At 41.9% G+C, this 17171-nt stretch overlaps 1 protein-coding gene across 1 annotated transcript in view; it reads right to left on the reverse strand.

The window, feature by feature from the left end:
• CDH20 (cadherin 20) overlaps positions 1-16182 on the reverse strand; it is a gene marked incomplete at both ends in the record, with an annotated part of 51030 nt that extends 34848 nt beyond the window's left edge. The window contains 4 exons of the mRNA XM_080822173.1: positions 2581-2748; positions 5159-5278; positions 5806-6100; positions 15937-16182. Coding sequence (XP_080678299.1) covers positions 2581-2748; positions 5159-5278; positions 5806-6100; positions 15937-16182 — 829 coding nt within the window. The remainder of the gene's footprint in view (positions 1-2580; positions 2749-5158; positions 5279-5805; positions 6101-15936) is intronic.
• Positions 16183-17171: the final 989 nt, after the last annotated feature.

Below are 17171 nucleotides of genomic sequence, written 5' to 3' on the forward strand. Positions count from 1 at the left end.
ATTTGAATTTTTAAAATAAGCAATCAGAAGATAGTAAAGCAGAGAGTTTACCCAAGGTAGGTTTGTGGAATAGTGAGATAATTTAAACTTTGTTTTAACAAACAGATGGGGAGACATTTAATGGTGAGATAAAGACAAATTTTTAAGTCCAAAAATAATTATGATTTTAGAGGAAGCAGAGATGATGCGCAAAGAATGCTTGCAGGCAGATTACATTTATACATTTACGTTTCATCTTCTGTGTAGCACAGTCCTTCTGCTCTATGCTAGATTCCCCATTATCTTGAAAAAGTGGTAACTCGAAATGTTTGCTTTAGAATGGGTGTTAAGATGTTGGTTTGTGGAGCAGGACTAAAACCCTGGTTAGCATTGTGTTATGCTGTTGTAGAGTTGTCATGTCTGGGGCGGTATGACTTTCCTGCAGTTTGTCTAAATCCACATACTTAGGAGCTATGTAATAACTTGCTGCTTTTGCTCTTTCTGTCTTCATCAGAGGTACTGTCGAGTGTCAAATTTAAAAATCCAAATAGGGTAGTTCCAGGATATTCAGGAATCTATAATCTGCGGTGTGTGCAGTGTGAGCCATTCATGAAGTAATAAACGTACACAAAGGAAGAAACCAGTCTGTGTGGCATTTCACAAACTGTTCTGTGATGCCCTGCTGTCCTGTAGAACTCATCAATTTAGTAGCTGCTTGGTTGCACCACTTGTGAAATACGTACCTAGTATTCTGCCTTTTTGTTTTATGAAATGTCACGGGGTCTCTGTATATACCAGTTGTATGAGGATGTTTGAATTCCCTTCCTGTCTTTATGTAGATAAAAGAGATGACTCACTTGGTCAGGCTGACTCAAAATATAGCTGTTCAGCCCAAAGTCTGGTTTGACTCTGTGTTTAGTTTCTTTTCTTTCTTTCCTTCTTTTTTTTTTTTTTTTTTAAACCTGATTTTCCTGGTCAGGTCTTTCACATGAACTTGTGTCTGCTATTCTCATTTCTCCTACTGCTCCCTTCAGGCTTCTGATTCTCAGATTCGCTTCTCCATTCCTGGGCTCCATTCCACAGGTATAGTTCTCTATTTCCACCTTCCTTAAGGCCATTCAGTCAGATTGTCTTGCTGCGACTTCCTATTCAAATCTGAATTTGTCTTCCTCCTTCCCTGCCATCAGTTAGTTCCATTATGCATCTGTTTCTATCAGTACTACAATTCTTCTCCCTGTCACCCAGACTTAAAACATCATAGTTATCTTTGACTCCACCCCCTGCTGCAGTTCCTTCAGCCAAGAAATCAGGAGGCAGAAACCCATGTTTTCTTACTTGTCCCGCTGCACTCTTTCTGCTGTTTCCTTAAGTGCTTATCATTTCAAATCTTGACCATCCTGAAAGCCTCCCTGATGGATTCCCCGGCTTCTCGTCTCCTCTCCTGCCAACCCACCTGTACATGGCTCTCAGATTAGCTTTCCTTTAGGTCTCTGTCTTGCTCAGAAACTTTTCAGTGACTTCCTTTAGAAATGTAACACATCTAGAATATAGAAATATTTAGAAATATAACACATTTAAAACACTAAAGAGCAGGTCTCCATTTTTAGGGAGTCTTTGAACATGAAATCACATTTGCTACTTTACTTCCAGGTCTTTATTACTGTAGATACATATTTTTTCTTTACATTCAGGTTCTATTGCAATGAGCTCTAGGAGAGCAGAGATTTTGTTTGTTTTGTACACTGTTCTATATGCCACACCTAGATGGTGCCTGAAGCAAGTATTTTTTGAATGAATGAGTGGCTTCTCCCTTTTGGAATGTTTTTCTTTCTTCCTACTTAAATCTTTTATATTTTTGAACCCTGTTGCAGTATTATCCTTTGATGAAGCCTTCATTCATCTTAGTTTATTATGAAAGTTTCATTCTGCACTACTTAAGTGGCACAGCCAATGCTACTTTTTGGTTAACTTTTGATGAGTGTAGAGTATGTACTCCCTAGCTGGATCTTAAGCTTCACAGGGGCAGGGACTGAGTTTCAAGCATCTTATATCCCTCATGCCCAGTGCCATTAGAAAGCAGGTGGTTGGTACTCTTGTGAATTGACTGGCTAAGGTAGTCAGATGGGCGCCTCTGTGTTGACCTTCAGTTTGGGTTATTTTCTCTGTGTGTGTTCTCAACAGGACAGTATTATATCCCAGAAGGCAAACATCAGTTTGGGGAAGGGGGAGATAGGAACAAAAATCTTAGATGTTACAATGGTTTGTGGCTCTCTAAAGTTCATCCATACCTGACAAAATCTTATTCCTTAGTATTTCATTTTATGGGGTGGAGTGCAGGGTGTAGAAATCAAGAAATAAAAAAGTATACAAGAGCTCCAGAGAGTGGTGGTAATGAAAGAAGTGAGAAACATTGGCTCAGTGCTATGGGATGTTGGGACCCAGAAGGGAAATGGTGACGTGAGAATTGAATAATAAATGTAGGAAGGGAACCCATGGATAATTGAACTTTAAGAGGAACTCAGGCTGGGCTTTTTCTTCCTCTTCTGTAATAGGTGCCTCCCTCTGGCCTGAGATCTTTACTCTTATTGGTTAGGTACTCACTCTGGGGAAAGCGGGGTGGGTTATCATTGACATCTAAGAGGGTGATGTTGACTGTCGTGGTCCCAGCAAGTCCTCCAAGCTGCCCTCCCATGTCCTTGGCTTGGATAATCACTTCATAGTATTCTTTGGCTTCTCGGTCCATGTTCATGAGTGCTGTCCTAATGACACCTGCAGGATAGAAAAGACTGCTTTTAAAAACAAATCCACAAATCCAGTGTTTAAGGTTGGCTTTCAGGTTTCTCCCTTTTGGATTGTTAGTATTTAGAGTGGAGATGCAAATCGTCTGTATTTTATTAAACTTAGGTCAGAATTCTAGCTTCAGAAGAGTGCTGTGCTTAAACAAATGGTGAGTCAACACTATCCCAGGAGAAGAGTTGAGGGCCCATTTCCTTTGGCGACATTATGAGGAGAGAACAGGAGGTGGCAGCAGTGGTTCTCGAACAGAGTTAGGGACTAGCAGTCTGGCCGATTTCAAGGGTTTCTGTTGTATCAAAGAAAACTGGGGCTTTGGGTCCCGTAAAACACAGCCTCGTATGTCTGCAAATCTGTGATTTTAGATAATTCTCTTTCAGCCTGCACTTTCTTTAGCCCCGAGAGCCCTTGTAGCGTGAATCACTTTTCTGGAGCAACTCACTCCCAGTCTCCTTTTCCCTGTCTCCCCAATACCTGTAAGCAGGGTTGGAATTCTGATTTGATTGTCCTTTTGTTATATATGCCTTCAGTTTTGTTCTGCTTACCTATGTGCATCACTGATTTCCATGAGCTGGGACATGAAAGATGCTCTGTTGAGTTGCTCATTTTTAACATGCGTAAGGGATGAACTCCCCCAGACAGTAAGTAGCAGCATCACAGTGTGATGATACAGTTTCATTTAAAGAGAGGGGTCTAAATCAAAATCCAGGGAAATGTGTTGTTTTGATCCTGCCAAGGGTGTGCTGTAATGTTTTATCTCCCTTTTAGCCCTGCTATGTAGAAAAGTTGACTTCTCTACACTCTAGGCAAAGATTAAAGGCTTGTTTACTGCAAGTTTACAGTGTGACCCTTGGCTAAATAGACCTTTTGCATGCAAAGAAGAGAGATTGGGAACCACAAACCTGTCTCCACTTTACTCCTAAAGTGTATATATTGCATTATAGTAACAACATTCTGAAGTGAAATATGCAGCATTTTCTTTTTTTTAAATGCCCTATGGGCACAGCAATAACTATCTTTTCATGTATTTTTGACCTTAACACTAAAGATGCCCCCTGGGAGCTGTCAAAATAATATAAGGTTCCTCTTAGGATATAAAGGACACATTACCCTCTTCCTGTCTGTATTTTTCTTCCCTGTGGGCATTCCCCCACTCTCTCTCTCTCCCTCTGCAGAATTGTTAAAGTTACTGTTTTATAGAAGTCCCTCACTGCAACCTTTTTTTCTTTCCTCCTCCTAATTTACACTCCCTCACTTTCTGCTTTTATGATATAATTTTCTGAATGCCTGGTTCCCCTTAGGACTTTTGGGGAAAAAATTCTATCAGGTTGCTAATAGAAATGTATTTTTTCTCTTTCAAATGGAGAGGTGACTTTGAGTGTTAACCATTTACTCTACCTCTGAGGCTGTACGTTTCTTTACTCAATTTCCTTGTTAATTATTCTTAGGTCTTCAATTTTCCTTATGTAAAACGGGAATAACGGTACTGCCATGTATTTCACAGGTTCACAAGAATAATGGGAGGCTCAACTATGGTAATGTCTATGAAAGTATTTTACAAGGAAGAAAGCTTGGCACAAACAGGATAATAAAGATAAAACATAAATTCTGTAGTCAAAGCTTTCAGGTAAAACTGAAAGAAACAACAAAAACAAAAAACCACAACCACACTTCTGTCTGTCCTTTGTTGCCACATTCCTTCTTACGCATCCAGTTCTTTATGTTGTCCTCCCTGTGAGAGCTTCCCACTCAGCACTTGCCTTTATAGGGGTCACATCCCATGTTCTGCGCTCTTTCTCCCCTCAACAAAATCTTTGTGTCCTGGCATCCCCTTATTCTGGCCATGTTCTCTACTTAGTACAGGGTGGTTCAGTGGGAAGAACATCACACCAAAAGTCAGGGGACATATCTACAAATAGAAGCACTTTGTTAGGTCTCAGTTCCCAATTTCCTTATTTGTTAAGTGACTGGTAATGGACTGGATGGTTCCCCTAAGGCTCTTCATAGTTTCAAAATCAATGATCCTAGCTCTAGTGAGCCCAGGTTAATGTGTCAATCCTCTTAGGTCTTCTTGGAGTGATAAAAGACAATCCCTGGGAATAAATTCAACTGTAGGAGTTACTGAAGGCTAGTGAGGATGTCCCTTTGTGTAGGCAGGCCTTTTGGCCTCTCCAGTCAGACTCCGTACACTGTCTGGACATAGTGCTGCTTTTATCCACCAGGGCAGTGGTTGTTTGCTGTCTTAATCCTAAAGCTTGTAACAATCTTCTTTCATTAATACAGTCCCTATAGAGTCCTGGTGAAGGAGAGTTGGGTTTATCCTAAGTAGCAGTTATGAATTAGTAGGGAATAAAGCAACCAGCTCTGATGACATTGCATCACATACCTGTTTTGGAGTCCACGGAAAAATATGGCTGGCCCTGGAGAATGCTGTACACTACCCGGGCACTATTGCCGTAGGTTGGATCATCAGCATCTGTGGCTGTCACCTGGATAACAGAGGTCCCTGAGAAAGAGAGATGGTGGAAACCTGTTCAAGTTGAATTGCTAAAGGCTGGAAGCAGTGCTGAATAGGCAATCTTAACGCATTTGCAATTGTTATGTTTGCTTCCTCGGGAGAACCCTTTTTGAGGTCAAGCTTCCATGGCTCCTAACTTGTGCCTCTCTAGTGAGACAGGAGTTAATTCGTGTTTTAAATTATTAGTAACCAGTAAGAACAACACAGTCTTTGGGTTCTTCATTGCTTTTTTGATAATACCAAAATGCTTCTTCCTTATGAATCAAACATTTATCTGTCTACCTTCTATCTTTTAAGAATCAGAACTGAATAACCATTCTAGGCTTATTGTTACTATTATTTTTTACTGTGGCTGATTTCACTGTCTAAGTAGTTTCCTGCCTAGGGACTTGGTTGTCATTTTTGGTCCAGTTTTAGAATTTGTGAGCTGTATTGCACATTCGCTCTGTGTATAGAGAGGAGGATCTTCTGTAGAAGAACTGTTGTCTGTGAGAATCAGTGACTCTCCACCTTACCCACTGGTGACATTTCTGGCACAGTGGCGACATAAGGTCCATCCAGGAACTTGGGCTCATTGTCATTGATGTCTTGGATTTTGATGATGAACTCTGACTCTGGCTCCATTGGTCTGCCAGTCCGCCTGTCTAGGGCTTGAGCCCTTAAAGTGTACTGGGCCCTTTCCTCTCGATCAAGCCTCTGAATGGCATGGATGTCTCCAGTGGTGTCGTCGATGGTAAACACGACACCTGCACCTTCTCCTGAGAGGATGTATTTGATAGATCCATCTCCCCTGTCCATGTCTGAATGAAGCTAAGAAAAAAAAAACAAACAAACCCCAAAATCTCATTATGCATATGAAGAGGTGTTGGAAATTAATTGATTTTCAGTGTGATCCAAACTTACGACTCTCTTTCAAACAGGAAGAATTTCTTTCACCCAAACATTTAAAATGTTGGTCTACAAAGAATTAATATACATTGAACATGATTGTCTCAAGACCAAATATAGATTGATGAATAAGTAAAATTCTTTCTACATCACAGTCAGTATCCTGAATTAACTACTGTATTTTTAGGTTCCTTTCCCTGAGAACTATGGAAAACAGGAGTTCTGGGAAGTATAGGCCCCCAACATGAGAGTAAGAGCAAGTCTAATAAGGAGGAGCCTAGCATTTCCACTTAAGAAAAAAAAAGTGGACAAATCTAACATTTTAAAATAAGGATTTGACATAAACTAAGTTTTGGAGTTTCACAAACCTTGTGATGATTCAAGTTGCCTGAAAAACTGATGGACTGATTAATAAATAGGCTATGGCCACTGTCCTGGAAATTGTAAATGACCTCCAGGGACTCCTGCAACTCTGATTCTGCAGTCCCGATTCAGTAATTTCATTCAATAGGACTATGTATGCATGCCTGTGTTCTGGGTATCAGAATGGATTTAACGGCTGGTTGTTGGTATTTGCAGCAGTGTATCGCTCTTTGGTGGGACCAGTTCCTGGGCTTGTAATTGAATCACTCAAATCTATATGTGGATAGTTGAGTTAGGGACATGCTTTTATCTGCCCATCCAACTATGTTATCTCCTGGATTACTTTGTAATGAATAAGGCACTCTCAAAAGGAGTCCAGGGCACTACTTTCTTACTAGGCCTAGAAATACATTTCTGCATCTCTAATTACGGATAACGTTCTATGGCAAGAATTCTGAAGGTTTGTGTTATCATATAAGTAACAGTCTCTCTCTAAAGTGGGTTTTAGCGCTTTGCATGGTTCAGAGATTTAGTTTATAAAATAGACAACCAGTTTTAGCTTTAGGCTAGTGGAGGCAGATATATCTGGCCTAAAACATAATGTCAGTTATAAGCTGAGGGACTTGGACAAAGTAGTGAATGTTTATTACTCTCAAATTTCTAATATTATAAATGTGGAGAGCACCATTAATACTTACTTTGAAGTGTTGTTGGGATCATTAGAAATTAATGTATGTAAAGCACCTAGCACAGCGTCTTTCCCATAATAGGAATGCTATAAATGGGGCCGATTATGATGATGGTAATAATGACGGTGATATGCATAGAGAAAAGGGTATTAACATGCCCAGCTCTTCTCTGCTCCCTTCAAGCCTTCAGGAGTGTAGCAGAGGCGGCACAAACAACCTTTGGCTTTTTTATTATTCATAGCCTAATGGGGAAAGGTGCAGAGGGCTGCCTGAAGCATGGCTAGGACAGTGTTACTCTGAGGATGAAATGGCACAGACACCAAGAGGACACCTGAAAATGTATTCACAACATCCTCAGACAAGGATGGGTTTGGAGGTTGAGGCTGGCTTTGAGTTGATTTCAAACTGACTCCTGGCCAAACACATAGGCAGTGATTTTGCCGCTGAGAGGAATTCAGCTGTGTCTTATCTAGAGAGGGGAAATAGAGAGGATAACACTGACCGAAAAAATAGCTGAGGAATTTTTTTTCTACTTAGAGAATTCTATTTAGAGTATGAAATTCTCACATTTCCTCGTTCCATATACAGTATTATTATTTCTTGCAATCCAAATCTTCTATTTATGCAATTAAAAAAACCAGAGGTGCCCAGCTCTTATTGTGTAGAGTAGAAAGCCATTTTATTGGAACCAGGTCATAAGGAGATGAAAATCCATTCCATCTGGAACTGTGTTTCCAGGCAAAGAAATGGGGTTTGGAGGAGGAGAAGAAGAATCTCAGGATTTTTTTTTTTTTTTAAGATTTATTGATTTATTTGAGAGAGAGAGGTAGAGTGTGTACAGAGGGGAGGGAGGACAGAGGGAGAGAATCTCAAGCTGACTCCCTCGCTGAGCTTGGAGCCAGCAGGACTCAATCTCACGACCCATGAGATCACGACCTGAGCCAAAACCAAGAGTCGGGTGCTCAACCAACTGAGGCACCCAGGTGCCCTAGTCTTCAAGCTATATTACAAAGCTGTGATCACCAAGACAGCATGGTACTGGCATGAAAACAGACACATAGACCAGTGGAACAGAATAGAGAGCTCAGATATGGACTCTCAACTCTGTGGTCAACTAATCTTCGACAAAGCAGGAAAAAAATACTCTGTGGGAAAACAGCAGTTTATTCAATAAATGGTGCTGGGGAAATTGGACAGCTTTATACAGAAGAATGAAACTGGGCCATTTTCTTACACCATACACAAAGATAACCTCTAAATGGATGAAAGACCTCAGTGTGAGACAGGAAATCCATCAGAATCCTAGAGGAGAACATAGGCAGTGACCTCTTCAACATCAGCCACAGCAACTTCTTTCAAGACACGTCTCCAAAGGCAAAGGAAACAAAAGTGAAAATGAACTTTTGGGAGTTCATCAAGATCAAAAGCTTCTGCACAGCAAAGGAAGCAGTCAACAAAAACAAAGAGGCAACCCACGGAATAATATATTCGCGAATGACACTACAGGTGAAGAGCTGATATCCAAGATCTATAAAGAATTTCTCAAACCAACACCCAAAAAACAGATAAGTCAAAAAATGGGCAGAAGATATGAACAGACACTTCTCCAAAGAAATAGAAATGGCTAACAGACACTTGAAAAAATGTTCATCATCATTAGTCATCAGGGAGATTCAAATCAGAACCGCATTGAGATGCCAGCTTACACCAGGTAGAATGGCAAAAATCGACAAGGCAAGAAACAGTAAATGTTGGAAAAGTTGTGGGGAAAGGGGAACCTTCTTACACTGTTGGTGCAGCCACTTTGGAAAACAGTGCGGAGGTTCCTCAAAAAATTAAAAATAGAGTTACCCTATGACCTTGCAGTTGCGCTACTGGGTATTTATCCCCAAGATACAGATGAAGTGAAAAGAAGGGCCATATGCACCCCAGTATTCATAACAGCAATGTCTATAATACTCAAAATGTGGAAAGATCCAAGATGCCCGAATGGATAGAAAAGATGTGGTCCATATACACAATGGAATATTACTCAGTCATCAGAAAGGATGAATACACAACTTCTGTACCAACATGGATGCGACTGGAGGAGAGTCTGCTAAGTGAAAAAAGTCAAACAGAGAAAGTCAATTATTATATGGTTTCATTTATTTGTGGAACATAAGGAATAGTGTGGAGGACATTAGAAGAAGGAAGGGAAAAATGAAGGGGGAGAAATTGGAGTGGTAGACAAACCATGAGAGACTCTCGACTCCAGGAGATAAACTGAGGGTTCTAGAAGGGAGGGGGGTGAGGGGGATGGGTGAGCCTGGTGATGAGTATTAAGGAGGGCATGGGTTGTATGGGGCCCTGGGTGTTATACGCAGACAATGAATCACGGAACACTGCATCGAAAACTAACGATGTACTGTATTTTGACTAACATAACATAATTTTAAAAATGCTGTGTATTTGTATATGAAGACATGTAATCCGGAAATAGGTTCATCCAGGGCATGGCAGATTATTTAGGGAGAAGAAAAAAGAATAGAAGCTGACATAAAGTACCCAGGATTGTTTTGATGTGTTCTACTTATTATCTAAAAAGTTTTGTCCTGTGGTCCTTAAAAAAAACTAAGCGTACTTACTGTTATCACAGGCCAAACTTAAGTGAGTATTCTATGTATGGAGTGTGCTTAGTAAGTAACAGAAGGCTAAAATCATTGCTGCTGTAGAGGTCCAGGTTCCTTGGGAGCCATCCAGCTGGCTGATGTCAGTAGAGTCTGGGTTGAACATAAGATCTGTTATCTTTTGTTTTTGTCTGTACTGGGAGAAGAATTTGAGGAATTCTCTGGATGGTAAGTTCCTTGAAGGTAGGAACCTCATGTGGCTTTCATTTTTGAGTGGATTCTCACATGTAGCAAGTGCTCAATAAAATTGTCTGGAATGAGTGATGTAGGGTATAGGATTAGGGTTAAAGTTTTTTGTGAAACGTCACCTTTGTTTTAAAAGAGCCAGCAGCATCTTTCAGGTAGCTTCTGGGTGTGTGTTTGTGAACCCTTGAGAGAAGGGAAGGAGGAGGGGGTGAGAGGACATCCACAGAGAAGCATGATGACCCTTTTATGAACAGGAACAAATGGGGACCAGGTATGAAAGGGACCAGAGTTTGCTTATACAAAACTGCTTTCTTAGGAATATAATTGTATCATTTCAGGATCCAGTCAGGGAACAAAACCTAGACCAGTTATTTTAGCAGAGCAAATTTAATGTGGAGAATTAGAAAGGCAAAAGGGAACACTGAGGTTTTGGAGGGTTAGAAACTCTAGGAAACAGCTAGTGTCCCTCTGGCTGGGGGCAGAGGGCAGCAGTTGGGGCTCCTGGAATCTAGATGTTTGGAGAAAGCTGGACCTGAGGCCTCCGAAGAGGGAGTGCTGTCACCTGAGGTTGGAGCTTCAGGAGCATGGAGGAGGTGCCCCCAGCACCCACTTCTTTCAGACTTCTGACCCAGATTTCTGAGGAGGGGCTGCCATCCAGGTGTGCTGCACTTTCTGAGGGGCTGTGATGAGGCAGGCTGGTGCTGGGCGTGTGGGAGGATCCAGGAACTGGAAGCACCTGTTGGCTGGGTACAAGTCCCTTCTCCCTCCTCCTGCCTTTGGTTGTCCCTCTAGTACATTCTACTGTCGGAACCCAATGGGGTGCTGGTCCAAAAAGGAGAAACTGTGGCTCGCAGAGTCCCAGCCCTGACTGACATCACTGCGGGGCGTATGGAAAGGTGAATACGGAGCTGAGAGACTCTAGCTGAGGAACCAGCATGGTAATGCGCATTTAGCATTAGGGTTTGCCAGCCATAGAATACACATCTGGTTATGACCACTGCAGACGGGAGGCATTTGGATAGCTTTCCCTTACGCCACTCAGCAAATTGGCAGTGTAATAAAAATGTGTTTTATAATCTGTTCGTATTAAATTCTGCTAATGCTGACTGAGTACCAGCTCTTCAGAGGAAGGTAAGGGGCTTCTAGAACAGAGTTGGCAGCACATGGTTATGTACATATTGGGAAAACATTCTTCCTCCCCAAATCCAGAAAGAATAAGACAGGTGGATATCCTCCTTATCCTAATAATGCTGGAGTTCATAAGATGTTCAGTCAAAGGAGCAGTGAATGGTGCGAAGTCCAGGTAGATTATGAAAAATCTTAGTTGATTTAATATTTAAAAACAAGGGTGATTTTCAGTCTTTTTTTATCACCTCTCATAGTGCCTTGTACAATTCCAGGAGCTCGGCAGTGCTTACACTTCGCGGTTAGACAGCTTCTGTGTAGCTGTTAACCTCAGCATGCCTTGGAACCACAGCTTCGTGCCCACGCACAGACTCTCTGCATCCCGCTCTTTGCATATGTCAATATAATCTAGCTTTAGCTCGACACTGCCTTGTCCCTGGAAGGCCCAGTGTGGATTTTATAAGGCCATAGCAATTACAGCTGATAATTGTTGCCATACTCCTCTGAAATAAGCAAATACTCAGGCAGGCTCTCTAAACAGACATCTTCCAGAGCTCAAGTGACAAGCTAAATGCCCCTGGGAGAGAGGGAATGAAAGGTGGATAAATTCTCTTTCAGAACAAAGGTGGGAAGTGCCTGGGTAAGTGAATATATAATGCGGGGTCAGACCCCACTTCACTGGCTGCTCAGTGCTGGCCAGGTAAGATGGCTGTAGAGATGCCCCGGGGATTCTGTGTCCTCGGTTGCGTGGTTGACAAAGGGAGGCCACTAATCATGAGTACAAGAGATAGGGTGCTAGGCAACTAAGTTCCCCACATCAGGAAGCAGTTGGGCTTGGTCGGATTCCTGGTGCCCTAACACCATTGACTTTTCATTGTGTTTCTCAGGGCAATGAAAAGAGAAGCCTGTGGCTGCGGTGTCAGATTTTCTGTTACCTTCTTTGTATTTTCAGACAATAAGCATAACCTCTCTGAACCGCGTTCCACAGGCTAATTATCTAGTAACAGACTATAGAAATGAGCCCTGGAAGTATAGTCTTTCATAGGCTAATTATCTAAAAGTGGTGAATCACACTTAGCTCACTCACTGCACTGTTTTGATGATTAAATGATCTGCTCTATGTGACTGTGACTGACACATAGTCCTGTGGTAGCCCAGTACAAACCTTTGCCTTTCTGTAGTGTCGTATGTCTAGCCCTGTGCTGGGTACTCAGTGTTGGGGAAGCGTAGGGAAGGCTGACGTTGGCATCTCAGCTTCTACCCTTGGGAAAAGGGAAGAGGGCTCTAGATTGTACAAGGCACACCAAGCACTTACTGAATACAAATAAATGTATTTTCTTTTCTTTCTTTCTATTTTTTAGGAAAGGAGAGAGCTTTTTAAAATCTTTAAAAAAAATTTTTTTTATAGATTTTATTTATTTATTTGACAGAGAGAGCATAAGTAGGGTGAGCAGCAGGCAGAGGGAGAGGGAGAAGCAGGCTCCCTGTGGAACAGGGAGCCCAATGCAGGGCTTGGTCCCAGGAACCTGGGATCATGACCTGAGTGGAACGCAGCCGCTTAACCAACTGAGCCACCCAGCCGTCCCCAAATAAATGTATTTTCTTAAACTTTAGCAGTAGCCATGTACATCTAGTTGGAAGAAATATTTTACAAATAGAAGCTAGAATCTTTGAAACTCTGGATAGGAGATGTGTTCATGATGAAAATGGCTTTTAAACTAAGGCCCTGAGAAACTGGAATGTGATTGAACAGAGAGGTGGTGACAGTGTGTCCTGGGCAGGGCAAGAGAATGACTACATGTCTGCGTTAGGGACAAATGTAGTATGTTATCAGGGCCAGTAAGGATACCAGCATGGGATCAGGACTAGAGTCGAGAATCGTAGGGGAGGGCTGGATAAGGGAGGAGGACTCATTTTCTGCAAGTCCTTGAACTATATGCTAAGAGTTCCGATAAGCATTGGAGCTACAGTGCTTTCTTAATCAGAGGAGTGACATGATGGAAAGGGTGCTTCAAGGAGATGAATGTCCGGAGTCCTGGGGGAGGACTGGGAAGATTCTCTCTACAGGGAGTCGGGCAGTGGCTGCTTCGTTAATCTAATCATGAGGAGCAGAGGGACCACAGTAATGACAGAGCCTGGAGAGGACGAGGTGAATCTGAGAGAAACTGGCAAGGAGATATTGACAGGATGTGGTGACTGGTTATGCATGAGGGAGGGAGGGAAGGAAAGGAAGAAATCAAAGAGAAGTCACAGATTTTGAGGCTGAGAGATTTGCAGCTGCATTAGGTTACATGCTTTAAGGAGCTGCTGAGTTCCTCTAACAATATCCCTATCTACGACTATTACCACTACTGCCACTGTCACTACTGTCATTACAGACTAATGATCATTAAGATCTTACTCTGGACCAGGTCCTTTGCTAAGCACTTTACATGTGTTAGCTTGTTTAATCCTTACCACCCCATGAAGTATTCACTTACTAAATATCTTTTTGAGCATCTTCTATGTGACAGGTGGTGTGTTAGGCCTTGGAGATAAAATGGGAGCACTGTCCTTGCCCTCACTGAGCTTACAGCCTAGTTCAAGGCTTCAGACAGCACTCATAAACAAACCAATGAATTAGATATTGTAGGTTGTGATTAGAGCTCTGAAAAAAATAGTGACTGTGAGAGCATCTAACAGAGAGGCCTACCTGAGAGAATGGTCAAAGAAGACCTAGATTCAAAATGAGTCCTAAAGAGTGAGGAGAAAGCCAACCACCAAAGAAGCCAGAAGAAGAATATTTTATTGTGGGAGAACAATCAGGCAAAGCTTGGCAAGTTGTAGGAAATGCCAGAAGGCTGTGTCCCTGGAACACAAGAGGAAGGGAAAGAAAGAGTGGCTTGTGATGTGGTGGGAGGCCAGGAAGCAGGCTGGATCAGAGAGGAATGGCTTTGGAAGCTGTGGGGAGGAGTCTTGGTGATTCAGAGTACAGTGGGAGGACACTGAAGGATGTAAGCAGAGTGACATGGTCTGACTCTTATGTGTGGAGAATGGATCGGAAGAAAGCGTGGGTGGAATTGTGGAAACTGGTTGGGATTGAAGTGTTTGCCCAGGTGAGAGAGATCAGTGGAAGTGGGGGTGGGAGAAATGAAGGATTTGGGATGTATTTTGGCAGAGGACTAATGATTGGCAGGGAGAGAGACTGTGAGGGGCAAGAGAAAGGGAAGAATGACCACCTTATCTCTGGTTTTTGAAAAAGTGATGGCAGGCAGTGCTAATAACATAGGGAAGACTGGGGGCAGGGTTGGGAGGAAAACCAAGAATTCCTTACCGGATATGCTACATTTGGGAGAGCTTTGAGTCATAAACGTGGAACTGTCACATATGCGATAAGGTTTATGAGTCTGAAGCCCCGACAAGTGGCCTGAGCCAGAGATGGAGGCTTTGGAGTCACTGGTTTAGAGGTGGTGTTTAAAGCCATGGGAATGGCAGATCCATCCAGAGAATGAATGTCGGTAGAGAGGACGCCCGGGACAAAGTTGACAAGCCAGACCACGAATGGATGTGGTCACGAGGATGGAAGAGGGCCGCCAAGAGGCTGAGAAGGAAGGAGAGAAAAATGGGATTGTGAAGGTCTTGAGGCAGAGAGAAGAAAGTGATTCAAGAAGGAGGGACTGATGAGCAGCACATGAGGTGGGTGGTTCCGTAAAATGTAACACCAGATTTAGTAGTAGAGGGTCCTTGGGAGCACTGAAAACACGACTTTAATGTAGTGGACAGAAGTCATATCTGAATTCAGAAGTGGGTAGGAGTTGGGGAAAGAGCTTATGCAGACAACTCTTTGAGAAGTTTTAGTTCTTTTGCTATCCCTGTTTGATGTTTGAGGAAACAGGCTAATGGGGCTTCATGTCCTTTCCAGAGTTGTTCTGGAAGCAATTGGCAAAGCTGGGTTTTGAACCCACATGTGTTTGACTCTGAAACCCACATTCTTAGCCTCTGTGCTAAACAAGTGTTTAAGTTATCATTTGAATGAATTATTTATTTTTTAATTAGGTCCTTGTTTCCCATTTTCTCTCACTTGGTTGCTTTCACAAAATGGTTTCTGATTAACATCCAAATAAAGTAAACACTGGAGAAAGCCTGGATTAAAAATGAAATGATGATAGATAAATCAAGGGAATTCGAGTGTAAAGTTTATAAATATATTCATTGATTGTCTTCAACTATTCTAAAGCACATGCTAGGTTCTTCTGAAATGAAGAATGTTTTATTCTTTTTTTTTTTCCCCATTAAAATTAGACCCCAGGCAATACCTGTGGAAATGCTTTGGGAAAATAAAAAAAAAAAAAACAAAAAAAGAAAAAAAAAGGGAAAACTCCCTCTACTCCCCCCTTTGCATTTTTCTGATTCTTTCTTCCCCATTCTGTTATTCCCCACAGCTGCTGCTGCTGCCTCTTTTGGGACTCTGATGGCTCTTGCATCTGATGGATTTTCCTACAAAATTCAATTCCTTGTTTTCTCCCACTTAGAACAGAGGCTTGGACAGGGAGAGAAGTCTTTCCTTTTCTGACTCGTGTTTGACAAAGCCAAAATTAGATTTCAGCTAACTGTCAAGTAACATACCCTAGTTAAAATTGTTCTCAGGACTTAAACACAGGCTAGGTGACCTCTCTTACTCGGTTCATATTCGTACTCCCTTTCAATATTCGATACCCTGGTAATTTGTCTGTGCGGCCATTCTTACCTTGCCGACATACAAAGGATCAGTTCCAGTGTACTCTTCCAGAACAAAAAACTGGTTCCAGACCCAGCTCCTCTTTGTCCGCGAGTGTGACTGTGGCTTGTCTGACAGAAGTGCTTCTAATTTTCCTGGTGGTGTTGGTGTGCCCGAGAGAACGGTGGTCGTAAGGTCCATCAGTCCCCAGAAGTACAAGGACATGCCAAGTCCCAGCCAGCTCTTTGCATTGCTCATTCTACCAGAAGTCCACATGGGATTGCCAGGTTTTCAGAAAGTAAGGTACACGATGGTAAAGCCACTGGAACTCGAGTATTTTCCAAGTAAAAAAATACCAATGCAGTTTCCTGGACACTTAAGCTTCGCAAAGGAGATCTCGATTCGAGTCAGTCTGCTTGAAGTTGACTTCCTGTCAAGTTAAGGAGAACACACTGTGATGATGTCAAATCCTCTCCTGTGGGCTTATAGCAGGTTTTCAAGAAATGTCAGTAAATATTCAGTTCTCTATTCAACGAATTAAAGAGTCATAACATGTTACTGCTTTAGAAATGTTTGAGTAACAAATAATATTTTAATAAAAAGAAGACAACCTATCTTGCTATAATCAATCCCAAACCTTTGGATATGGATTTCAGTGGGAATAACACTAGTGAATAAATTTCTTCTCATTGGTAACATAGCTGGAGGGTTATGCTGTATTATTGATTGGCTTGAATTAATAGTGTGCTCTTTGGAATATTTGTGATCAGCCAGCCTCCTAAACTTTTAAAAACAGCATTCATTTCCAAAATTTACAGCTAATAACTAATATTTTCATTAGCCCAACTGCTTTTCGTGGCTCATTAAAAAGCCAAAAGCAGATCTAACTGCCTTTTTTTTTTTTTTGCCACCCATAATTATCTTATGTCTATCCCATGTTATTGATAATGTTAGGAATCTCAGATTTCATTTATAAGCAGCCACAGATCACTTCTGATGTTGATCATTCTCTGAGTTCGTTGTGGAATTTGAGTTTCACACTCTACTGCTTTGGCTCTGAAGCACTGAGAGGGGCAGCTAATGTGACCTTTCTAGGGTTTGAATGGTCAGTTAATCATTCTATCACTCACAACAGACTTTAAAGTGCCCTTAGTCACATGCTACTGTGGGCATGTCAGGAGAGGCCAGCCGACACATTTCTTTCCTGATCTGAAAGACTCATTTAGACAAAGGGATGTTGACTTCTACCCTGGGGACACCTTTTC

Source organism: Martes martes (assembly GCF_963455335.1).
Source record: "Martes martes genome assembly, chromosome: 13".
NCBI classification, from domain to species: Eukaryota; Metazoa; Chordata; class Mammalia; order Carnivora; family Mustelidae; genus Martes; species Martes martes.